Source organism: Etheostoma spectabile, chromosome 21 (assembly GCF_008692095.1).
Source record: "Etheostoma spectabile isolate EspeVRDwgs_2016 chromosome 21, UIUC_Espe_1.0, whole genome shotgun sequence".
Classification (NCBI taxonomy): Eukaryota; Metazoa; Chordata; class Actinopteri; order Perciformes; family Percidae; genus Etheostoma; species Etheostoma spectabile.
In genome coordinates this window covers 15371602-15384399 of record NC_045753.1, presented here as the reverse complement: position 1 = coordinate 15384399, position 12798 = coordinate 15371602, and the positions used below count along the sequence as shown (strand labels likewise).

The 12798-nt window shown below is 39.1% G+C and overlaps 1 protein-coding gene across 4 annotated transcripts in view; it reads left to right on the top strand.

Moving 5' to 3' along the window:
- The first annotated feature begins 1259 nt into the window (after positions 1–1259).
- dock1 (dedicator of cytokinesis 1) overlaps positions 1260–12798 on the top strand; it is a 172353-nt gene continuing 160814 nt past the window's right edge. For 3 of the 4 annotated variants that reach the window (XM_032501816.1, XM_032501814.1, XM_032501813.1), the window contains exon 1: positions 1261–1531. In XM_032501816.1, the coding sequence (XP_032357707.1) occupies positions 1489–1531 (43 nt within the window). In that variant the 5' untranslated portion in view covers positions 1261–1488. Of the gene's footprint in view, positions 1532–12798 lie in introns of all 4 variants that reach the window. The other variant, XM_032501812.1, reaches the window with a different exon arrangement.

Here is a 12798-nt window from a genome sequence, read left to right as displayed (position 1 = left end):
AACTAAGGTCTATATAAAAGCATCCAAAGAGCACCATGTCATGGGACCTTTAAAAAAAGGTAGCTTCTTGGATGTGAGAATAAAGTGAAAGCTGCACCTCCCTCTGCTGGCAGACTCCAACATGAGTAGGGAGAGTGGGCAAAAGAGGCCATGGTGTCACAGGTTTGAGATTTCTCTAAAAGATGGGACACAACCACACAGGATGCAACATTTGTGCAAACAAGATGAATAAAGATGAACAGATTAAAATGTGTGCACCAGGTGCATCCCTATGATGTCTTTTTTGGCACCTGCTGCTCTGAGGAACAACTCTTATTACCTTTACCATTGAGCACAAAGGAAGAAGGAAATGGACAAAGATCTAATTCTGTGGTCATCCTTCTGAAAGGTCACCATGTGAATCACATCTATTTACAGGAATACTGTAAAACGTTTTAAATTATATAATTAAAATAAGGTGAAACTGCATGTGTGCAATAAGTTATAAGTGATTTATTGATTTATTATGGGAATTGTAAATAACATCACAGAGTACGGTCTTGACCTGCCCTTTTATGAAAAGCGCTGTGAGATAACTGTTGTTATGAGTTGGCAATATATAAATAAAATTGAACTGAATTGAATTTCAAGCTGAGTGAAGCAGAAACATTCTATTGACAGCTGCCTTATTATCCTCAGCAGCTCTATTATGCCTTAAAAGAAAAAGCAATTTTGTCAAAATGATAACAAATTGTAGCCTACTCAATGCACTTTATTCAATACCACCTTGCGTTTTACTCATGTTTACCTATCCAAATGCTGCCTCTTTATAGGCTATCTCCTTATCTCTCTGTGTGTTCCATTTCTACAAGTATGAGTGTAGCTTTTTATTATTATTATTATTTTTTTTTATCATTATATAAAATCATTATATAAATGTATTCCATATTCTCTTGAGTCTGTGTTTTTTGTTTTGGATATGTGTGTTATGTGTTTTTGCAAGTATTATAGGCTAATAGTTTTCTTTAAAATTCACACTTTGCCAAAACGTTTTGGAAAGCTCACTAAAAAAGTGATGTAGAGGAACATAAGCACGATGTATTTTCTATAAAAGATGTGTCATGCAATATAGCCTACTGTAGTTCATCCACGGTTTTTTTTAATTTTCTACCCGTTTATGTCATATTTACAATAACATGTATCCGCAGCGTAGAGCCCACTAATCATTCAAATACGACTTTTCATCAGTCATACAGCAGTGTTCGCCTCGGCCAAACAGCAGTGAAAGTCCCGCGGGGCTGCTGCTGTATGAACGCCTACAGGCTGAAAAAGTTCTGTTCCCTTCCTCCCCCTTGCGGAGCATCCTGTCACTGGTGGAAAATGGCTGCTCGGAGTGGCTCCCCAAAGCTCAGAGAAAACTGAAAAAAAGTCTACATTAATAACAAGAGGTCACATTTGGACCTATTATAACAGGCTAAACGACAACTCGGGGAAGCCTCGACACGGAGAATGTCTCGCTGGGTGCCCACTAAAAAGGAAAAGTATGGTGTTGGTACGTAAGAAAACTTGCATGCTCCATCGTTAGCTCGTCCTAGCTCTCTGCTCTCAGATTGCACTAGTTTGGGAAAGATTTGTGACAAGAAAGCGACCGGGTTGTATTGTTTCTCATGTGGTTGTATGCGTAATTTTTTATCGTTCACATTTGCCTTAACTGTATAAATGCAAATCTCATGGGTCTGGGAACTTGCCAGCTAGTTTTGCATGAAACGCAAAAACAAGGAATGTGTGCCTATTGTGAGGAAGAGGACTGTGTGTGGATCGGGAATTGTTAGAGGCGCGCCTAGTTGTAGCGCTGTTTCCTGTGTTATGGGGCCTCCGCTACAAACTAACTAGCTAGTGACATGCTAGCTAACTTGTAACTGTTTGGTTTTGTTGGTTTTTGTTGTGTTTACTCATCCTTCTTCTACAATGTGGAAGTCTTTCGTGTGGTTATTAATGGTCACTTCCTCAAATGCTTTGATACCAGGCGCCCTGGCCTGAGAACACTGACCCGTTTAGCTTCCACTCTCTCCTGTAGGGGATTATTTAACAATCAAAATATAGCATCGCAGAAAGTATCTGTAGCTTGTATTACTCACGACACGTTGTATTTATTAGCCTACAGGCGTTATATTAAAGGGTTCAATTAGTCAAATCCCACAAGGCAAACATGTACTCTGTGTGACACTGGAGAATGGACATGAATATTTATTTATGTTTTAATCACTTATCTTATTACAGTCAATTTGTATAATATAATTATAGCATATGCCCTTGCACTTTGACTAAGTAGGCTACTTTCCTGCAAGCGCTGATAAACCATTTTATTTTAAGTGCTTTTTACATCAAACCACATGGTTTCCTTTTTTAAGTTTTGGCCCCAGGGACTGCACAGTCTGTTAATACTCTTGGCTCTCGATGTCATTTTTGGATTACATTTCCATCATAACTGTTTACACAACAGATAATACACGTTTGTAATTATTTTTCTTTTTGTGAATTAATGTACTGTGTATACAAAGGAACTGGAAACCGCCTCTTAAACCACTTTGATAAAGGCAAGATAGCCGGAAACGTTTGGTATATTTGAGAAGAGTTGCATGATTTGTTTAACTTTGATGGACTCGTAATGGGTAATGTAAAATTTCTACGTGGTTAAACGGCTCACTGTGCTGTGCTTGAATACCTGAAATAATAGTATAATGGAAGTAATCCTGATTTTTCTGGGCATCCCCTGGAACATCCTATTCCTGTTTAATCAGCAACGTAGCAAATCACACGTTTTTGTCCCCCCCAGGAGAATCTGGTTTCACAACAATGGATTGTTATTTTTAATGTGTGCAATGTACTACACCACATGCATTCGGAGTCCCTTTTAGCTGGGTCCATTAGTGGGAATGAGGGCTTGCAGCTGTATGAGGGATGCTAATGCTGATTGATGGATGAGTTCGGCAGGTTACACCAAAGCTCTATTTGGCATGGGATCTCAAACTACAGTTTTTCGAACGAGCTTTGTTGTTTGCAGTGCAGTCCACAGCTCTATTTGAGCCTGTGGTCACTTTAGTCTCTTCAGAAGATATGGTTGCCTATAGTTAAAATTAGCGTGCGTGTGTGAAAAGTATATTATTCGGATGCTAATGATGGCCTGAATATATTTTCAAATATCCATGAGATCTTGAAAGTGGAAGGTCTTCAAACGTTGGAGATAATTCTCAAGGGGCTTGAATGCAAGGGTGGATGAGTCATTAGTAGAAAGAGAGGCAGCTGCCACATCACTGCTGCAGAGGACTGATGGGGTACACTTCCATTGCACGTTTAATACTTCATGTGTTGACCAAGTAGCAATAATGAGTTCTCATGACGTGTACTACCCAGAATGTTCCCACGGCTTTATTGGTGTATGTAGGGAAACAGTCTCCTTTTAGTCTTCTCAGCAGTTATAATAATAACACTATACATAAAGTCTTCTTAAATAGAGCATAATACTGATAATAAAATGCTTTGTTACCATATTAACAGTTAGATGAGTGGAAGCAAGGCTTTGCACAGTAGTAAGCTCCAACACGATAACCAATATTGGAAAATAAACCATATTGGATTTGTGACACAGTAATGACTGCAACAAAACTAAAAAGTATTCATGGTTTTGGTTGTCTCTTCTTTTTCTTTCCTTAGTGTGGACTTCTCTGCTGGTTGTCAGTCTCCTCTGTGTGTCAGGGTTAATTATTTAATTAAAAATATCATATATAATATATTTGATTTTGTCAACACTGCCACCACGTGTCCAGAGTGGAGTGCAGGTTGCAGACACTCTGCTTGTCCCTCTTCTCAGTATTCAACAGACAGTAGTGGAATGTAACTAAGTACATTTACCTCGGTACTATTCTTAAAGAGGCCCTGTGGAGGTCTTTTACTTTATGTGTTTCTATGTAATGCTGCTTTTGTAGCCTACCTCTACTTCACTATATTTCCAGGCCTTTTACTTCACCTTTTACTTCACAGTTAAAACTGGTTTCATTGCAACAGTAATAGTAATAATAATATATAACAGTACAACACTCACAAGAGCCATTCTTCTGCATTATGCGTACTTTTACTCATGATACTAAGGGCACTGCTGATACTTTTGTACTGTGGAATTTGAAATACATTTCTCACATTGTTGTTATGCTACTTTAATTGAATCACTCTTTCATAACTATACAGATATCTGTTGGTGTTGTAAGACTTGTTCCCAGGTCAGCGCCTTGACTTGATTTTGGAAACTCATGTTCGTAATGCATCTAGAATCCCCCTTATTCCACCTGAGACAACACACGTTATTGCTTTTACATTGTTTCCCAGGATAATTGTTACCCTGAGGCATTAGTTCCACTTCCTCCCCCAAAACAATGTCTTCATTTCCACTGGCATGTTCAGAATGCCGCCTATCTTGCCGGATTTATCTCAGCTGATCTGGTGAATTGACCAAATTCATAGTCATACAAGGCAGTTGAACACAGAAAGAACTATTGACTAACTTCAAGTTTTCAAGTTGTGGTTTTGGGGCTCAGGGCCTAACTTAACTTCATGCTTTGACTCATATTTGTATGATAAAAGAGGAGTAAAGCGATCCATTTGTCAAAAAAATATTAAAATCATGTCTCTCTTGACCTTGAGCTAATTCTATTACAGTTCTTTTCTTGTGAAATGCCAACCAGGCTGGCATAAATCAAAGGGATCAATAGTTTTAAAGCCTAGTTATTCTTGTGGCTTCTTAAAAGTGATTTCAGAGGGCCTCAGGGACATGTTTTTTTTTTCTTTTTCTGCTGTCTCCTGGTTCAGTGATGAATTAACCAGAAATAATGTTTGATGCTAATTTCAAGTGTTGTCTCATTAATTCTGTTTCATCAGGATGCTGCCATTCCTTAAGAGAGACTTCAGAGGGTTGTGGTTCTAGAAAGAAAAACACCAAGCAACTACTAGAACTATTAATTGTATCTACACATCGCCATTGAGATTTTAAAGGCCCAGTGTGTAACGTGTTTAGTTGTTTATTATCAAAATCGGTGTTGCCCGTTCATTTACTTGTCCTTTTCATTAAATATTTACAGCCACCATCAATTTCACATATTCCTTTTGGCTTGAAATTTTACATTTGCATTGGCATGAACTATGGAACTATGGTAGACTCTCCATATTCTTGCCATCTTGAAATACGTCAGCAGGACGTCCTGCTCCGTCTTTTGTGTTTTCGCTATCACATGATAAAGTCATATGTGCTGGAAATGCTGTTAATGGGTGTTGTCGCTTGCTGGACCTGGCAAGTTTGAAGAAGGAAACGTGGAGGACCACAAATATTCAAAATCCAAATTTCAGGAACAGAAGTCTTCTTCTTGGCCCAGAAAAAGAAAAAGATTATTGAAATGAGCAAGTGACTGTGTTTTTGAAGCATGAAGGCTACCGTAGCTGTAATACGTACTTTAAACTGTGTGGTGTGAGAGAGTTGATTGCGATATACTTTTCAATTTGTAATTTAGCTCTAAGTCGTCAAAGAAAAATGCTATCATTGTGCAAAATACATGTTTTTCTGGTATGCAGTTGCAGGTTTGGACAGAAAGTAAATGCTGCTTCCTGTTGGTCAGGTTAGGTCTGTGCAATTAATCCAAATTTTAATTGTTTAATTTTTTTTCTTTCATAATCAAGCAGCCCTAGGTCCGATCCTAGTCTGGCAGCTTTATCTAGGACGACAATTGGTCACACACATATACACTGAGCTCTTAACGTTGCACGCTCTAGTGTGGCTATGATTCATATTTTTAAACTGGTGTGTGTCCGACTACAGGCAAACAGGACTGACAACCCTAGACAGTTCTCATTTGGAACAGGTTAGTGGTGAGTGACACATTGGGAGCAAAAAATAGAGTCACAGTCGCTTTTCCCTTAGACTGAGGCCCTAAGTAATTTGTAAAGCCCCCGCCCTGCAGCCAAGAAAACCATCTCCCACCCACATGTGGAGTAAGCTAACAAATATGGTTGCAATTAAAACGCAGTCTCGGTTACTAAATAAATTCTAACCATATGTTTTAAACTCCCTGCCTCATATTTTACACCTCTCGTATACCCTGTGCTAAAGCTATTTGGTGTAAAATATGGGAGAGTTAAATTTGTGCAATTGCGTTTTATCAGTTTACTTCTTGGTTTTATTTGCTAGGCGTTATTTTCATTACATTTCATTCAGAAAGTGTCTTGTCTCACGTCTGCTTAAGGCTCAATAAATATGAAAAGGGGGACAAAATGTGGCTCTTGTCAGCGCTGCACTCCCTGCAAGATATATTTTATCTTTTAGCTTTTTATTCTAACATAACAAAGCATTCAACAATATTAACTACACAATTGAGCTTTAGAAGAAGGCCCCTGATTTCTCTCTGCCTATACTTAAACTTTGTCCGGGAAAGCAAGCTGATAGACCTGACAAAATCGGAGACAGAGTGCTTTTACTAGAGTGAAATAAAGCAGCTGATTAATAGGAAGGAGCCAGGAGAAAGAAGGAGACATGCTGTGGAGACTAGCAGGAGAGGTGTTATTCTGTTACGTCAGGAGGGAAACAAACAGTTTCATCTTTGTTTGGTCTGTTTTACAGCCAGGTGGTGTTTATGATCATCCACCTTTGCTCATTAATAAAACTCTACCAACAGAAATTGCTCATCTTTTGCAGCAGAGTGTGATCAAACTCAAAAGCCAAAATGTCATAAAATGTTATTTGTCTTGCACATCCTTTTGTGTGTGTGTGTGTGTGTGTGTGTGTGTGTGTGTGTGTGTGTGTGTGTGTGTGTGTGTGTGTGTGTGTGTGTGTGTGTGTGTGTGTGTGTGTGTGTGTGTGTGTGTGTGTGTGTGTGTGTGTGTGTGTGTGTGTGTGTGTGTGGCTATGTTTGGTTATGGGACCGTGTTTTTATTAAGCACCAACTGTGAGAAGCGTGCAGCTCTCTTGAGCGATCACATGGAGCCTAAAAGCTAAGTTAAACCCATTGTTTCCAATTTTATGAGTTTGCACAATGTGGCGTTGGATTATTTGTTTTTGTCAGCGTGCAGGATGCTGCATACACCCTCCACCTGGGTACTCATCCTGCTCTAGTCGCACCCCCCACCCACCCCCACATTTAATAAAACTGTACTGCACTTATTGAGCTGCCCTACAGATCTGTAAACAGAACATATTTCTCTTTCTCTCAGATGACTCTGCATAAACATCTGTAAAACTTGATTTGTGACTTAGTTTATATACACTGTCACATGTCAGGTGTCAGTTACATCACAATTTGAACTAGCTAAATGCTGAACCATTTCATTTTACCTAGTGACGGTATTGTAGAATTTTCCCTCACGGGTTGCTTTTGGTATTTGATATAAGTATACTTAGCTGTGTCTTAGTAAGAACTTTGGCCATCATCCTCCTCTTCTCTTTGGAGGTCAGTATGACTTTGCTGTTATTCATTCTGAAAAAAGAATTATTAACTATGGGCCTTGCTGCTTGGTGATGCACTTCTAATGTACAGCTCCCAATGGCTTGCTGTGAGATGGTGGCTATGACAAATGACAGCTGGCCTATTTAATCAGTGCGCAACTAAGGGGTTCCACACTATTACATTTTGGCTCACAAGTGAGACAATGCTGAACCACCTCTATTTCTTGTTTTAAGTGTTGCTGTCAACCGAGAGGTTGAGGGAGGAAAATCGCATGAAGCGGTTTTGAACAAGTTCAGCTCGGATTTACACGGGGGAAAAATTTATTAGTCTCCTGACTATAACTGTAGTTTTACAAAGCTAGAATATTTAACCTTTTGATAAATAAACTGTGCAGCTGTTTCAGTAAATAAGTACAAAGTAAAGCTGGAGAGTGTTAACCATGTTATGTCATAAATCAGTATTGAGTCAACATCCTGTGAAATTATAATTTGTACCCTTTTTTGGGACTTTTTGTCCTCATTCCCTATCTCAGCTGTTTTTTTTTTTACTGTGACTGCTGGAGGGGCTGGTTGGTGTTGACAAATGCTGTCATCAGTATGTTGCCCAAATGTTTTTTACTAGGTGTTTCGCTACATCATAGGATATAGAAATATGTTGTGTAAGACCTGTAGTACTCTTAAGAGTAAATAAGAGCCATCTCAGTGAGATGATACCAGGAAAAACTGTACTTTAACGATTAAAAGACCCATGGCTGCTCAGTAACTTGAGCGTGATTGGTTGCCTTTGGTGACGGGACAAAAATGACACACTTTAACTTTACAGTGCAAACTGACTTTGTAGTGAAGGATGACACATGTAGGGCTGAGTGTTCTTGAACCTCCATTGCAATTAAAATGGACCATGATGGTCGTTTTTTGAGTTTGTCAAAGACAGTGAGACATGAAAAGAAAAGAACACACAAACACACATATCTAGGTTGATCATGTATGATGGGTGACTGATGTGGGCCACTCCTATCGCCGTGCTACACAGGCAGGCGGTCTCCTGTACCCTGAGTATTGATTATGGACATGCGAAGCAGCTTGTGCATTGTCTGCAAATAGTCCTGCTGTGCTGCCTTTACTAGCTTGACAGATGGCTAATGCTGTTTAACACATCAAGGTAAAACAAAAGCCACCAATGTAGATGTGTATTACATAATTTAGAGTCAGCTGGATGAAATTAATATATAATAACCTTCCAACTGTCATAATATATCTGCGAGGCAGTTAACATGGTTGTGTGATGTCGTTTATATTCATAAACTTCATCTTAGTTTCACATCTAATATGATAGTCCCAAGAATTGAACCATCTGTGATAAAATGACTACTGGTACGAATATGTATGTGGGGATTATTAAGACAAAGCAGTATTTTCCTCATTGACAAAGTTAAAAGATGTCTTCATTACGGCGGCATAGGAACAATTACATTTTTAGCCAAAGTAATTTGAGCGCCTTCATTCAAATGTAATCTGAAGGAGTAAGTGAAGCAATAAGTCACTCAGGATTGCCAGTATACGTGAATGGAGTTACTACGAAAAAGCAAATGGGAGGGAACCCATCCGGATCCTGACGTATCTTGTCTGGTTTATTAGTCAAGTCAACTTGATGGTCACTTCTGCAATATGTGCCAGACATACAGAGCAATTAAAAAATATGTTTTTCTCCGACCCATGGTTCAATAAGGAAACGTACAACAATTGGAAAATAAAAAGAAATATATACAAATAAGATAATGAAAGATAAGTTACAGATACAATTAATCCAAAAATAAAATGTACAAAACAGTAATTAATTCTAAATAGTGCAAATGTCAGACAAAATCAAACAGATGAAGATTTAAGATATTGGCCTGACCAATAGCCTTTTTTAATGCATCCTTCCCATGTATTACTATTATTGTTTTTTTATTTATTTTTTACAAACTATTTTTAAATAGAAGTGAAAACTAGAGGAAAAGAATTAACAGTAAATATAAGGCTTGAAACTCAGTCTGTATTTAGTATTCTCAACAACATCTAGCTGACCACTCTGGCCGAGGCTTTATTCTAACAGAGTGATGAGCCTGCAGCTGAGCTGAGGCTGTGCCAGGCTGCCAGTGGGTGAGCTGACACCGGGCAACCTGTCTGTTTCTGTGGGTCAAGCATGGGCTAAAAGGACCGGCTCCCTTGGAAAACTCACTTCCCAAGTACCTTAGTAGACAAGTCGAGTCTAGTTGTAAGGGGTTGGCAGGTATGACTCGGGGTGTATGCGTTAAAGACAAGTGCCAACAGCATCAACATGCAAGCTATTATTAAAGACATTCTCCACTGAACATATTTTATTTTCCCTAAGTAAACTTTCCTAGAGTTGTGTTTTCCAGTCATTATATTTCATTGCTTTTGAGTCTTCTAACCTCACATGCTGAGATTAATGCATAGCAGTAATCATAGGGCTTAACAACTATGAGGCTATTCAGATTATAAATATATCAACATTATTATCACCCGAAGTTCAAAAATAATGTTGCATTTATTACCTTTAAAATGTCCCATGGGTTTTGGGGGCTTGCAATGGAGGTGTCAGTCATTGATTGTGCTCGCAGACAGGCTGGGGATTGCCACGTGCAACAAGAGACTGCCTTTCAGTACGGCTGGCATTTGATGAAATGGCCTTTTGTGTGTGTGTGTGTGTGTGTGTGTGTGTGTGTGTGTGTGTGTGTGTGTGTGTGTGTGTTTGGCTAAATACTTGATAAAGTCAGTGCAATGCAGCTCAGATGTTGGTGGGCCCTGGAGGCAGTTTTAGAATTCCTTGAGTGGCAGTTGTGCTCTGTGATTAACCTTTAGGGGTTCAGATGAAGTCGTCTCACTGCGGTAGCTAACACCTCAGTCTCTCCTTTGTTTTAAAATAGAAGACAGAGATCTCGGAGAAATGGAATTAGTTTTCATCTGGCCATCCCATTCTACCTGAAACTTTAAACTTAGGCCCTCTTCTGTATTTGCTTGTGTATGGTATGTTGAAACAACTATGTCAATTAAAGTGATACACTTATCCAGCTATAATTGTTTTCATTGTCAATTAGTCTGCAGATTACTTTCTTGATCAATTTTGTCTAATCTATAAAGTGTCACAAAATAGTGCAATATAGCCTTACAGTTTCCTAAAGCCATGACCGAAATGATTGATGAATTACCAAAAGTTGAACATTGTTTTTCTGTCAATCATTGGAGTTCTACTGAATTGGCGTAACATTTGACATAGCTTGAAAGCATCTGTCAGCAACAGTCAAGTATACAGTTAAGCTGATGAAGACCAATTACTGTTTGTTACAATAATAATATTTGTAATGCACTAGTTTGCTCTCTTAATTTGAGCATTCTAGTATACCTGAAAACCAAATTTGTCATGTTCTCAAAGGATGCTTAATATGGAGCTGGCTGCAAATGCCATTAGACGCGGTGTGATCAGAGGGTGTCTGTCAAAATGCTTACGTGGCGTTGCAGCCAGAGATCCTGATGGTGAAATCCATCACATTAAAAGAACAATTGTTCCAAAATAATCTTCAGTAACAATTCTGTGAAACATTTGACATTATTTTTATTTTTTGGTGTATTCTGTATTTTATGCTGTGTCTGGAACATGATTCAGGCTCATAAACATGATTATTAAAAGTTTTTTGTTCATTTTCGGAACATTACAGTCCTGATTTTGCATGTTTCTGAAGTAATAGTTAAAAATATCTCCCCTGCGATTGAACAGTCATTTGTGAAACCACAAGTTCCACCATTGGGCAACCACGTAACCTATGAGATACTGAAAGTAAACATAAATAAGGCTCTGCAAACATGGCAACTTTCTAATAGCTCATGTCTGGCCTCTGCTACTCCAATTAAGTTGATAAATGAAACGATTGATGGGGTAGTACTTTTTTACACAAACAGTTTATTTATTTATTTCTGTGCTTGTGTAGAGGTATACTAATGGCACCTGAAGTGAATAAACGGTTGCTTTGTTTGAAAAGAGATCATATGAGTTATTTGACTCTATTGTTTATTCTGTCTTAATGTGATCAAATGTGTTTTATTTTGTTCTCATTGAGGGGAAAAGAGCTTTGGTACCTACTGTAAAGGTGAAGGTTGACAAGGAGCTAATGCTAATGTAATTCTTGGTTGGTAACATAAGATTACAACATCGTCCAACACACTCAGTTATCTTTAGAATGATTGTTTTGACCACGGTTAACAACTCTGGGCTAACCCACAAATTCATCAGTAATACTAACTGTATAGATAGACAACTAATCTAATGGTAGTTTAGCTAGCTAGCACACCCCTGTCTGTCTGCCTCAGTCTCCCGGCGCTGCAAGACTTCAGTCAGGATGAGAACTGACAACAGCCCCGGGGAAACATCCACAGTCAGCCCCGGTACAGCCAGCTAGCAGCCATCCACTATCATTACAGACCCAGCCTGGGGACAAATCCACAGTCAGCCTCCAGCCAGCTAGCAGCCAACCCGGTCAGCACTTAACTCCTGTGCTAAGGACACTAACTGCAGTTTACTGAACCGTCGGGACTCAGACCCAGGCACTCGAGTTAGAATAGCGGCCATTTGTAACTTTACACCTCTGATAGCGTTACCGGTGCCAGGGATAAGGTACCAAAAGGACTAATAGTAATTTAAAGATGTGGTAGCATTGGATCTGGACGGGAAGGATAACTCTGGGGATTGGAAAAGGTGTGTTGCGATTCTGCTTTCTCATTCTGCGACACAGGTTCGTGGAGCTGGGTGTCGCGATTTCAATTTTATTTTGCATATCGTTACAGCCCTAAATTTTTTTCCATTTTTGCAGTTTAGGACGCTGAGGACAAATTAATTGTTCCCTCTGTGTGACTAAACCAGTTGCTGTGGGTGGCAACGGGGTTCAGTGGATCATACTGGAAGTTAATTGCCCTTTATCTATTTCAGTAATTTAACACAGAACATGTTTGAGGTGTACATGATCTGAGGTAGAGCAGGTATACTTGGCTTATATTTTCTTCAGCTAAGTTGGATGCCAAGTGTTAGTGTTGCAGTCTCTTCTGTGCCCGCTCATTTACCTGTTGTCTCCGGAATGTTCCTCATTGCAAGAATGCCTGTCTGACTTTTTAAGGCTGATCAAAAGACAGTTTGACAGTTCTGTTGTCTGTATGTTGACAGTTAGGAACAGCGTGTAACTGCAGGCAATCTCTTCTACCGTTATTACTGATCTTTCCGACCTTCTTTTTTGTTGGACATTTCAAAGTATTGATGTCATGCTGCTCTCTCATCACTGACA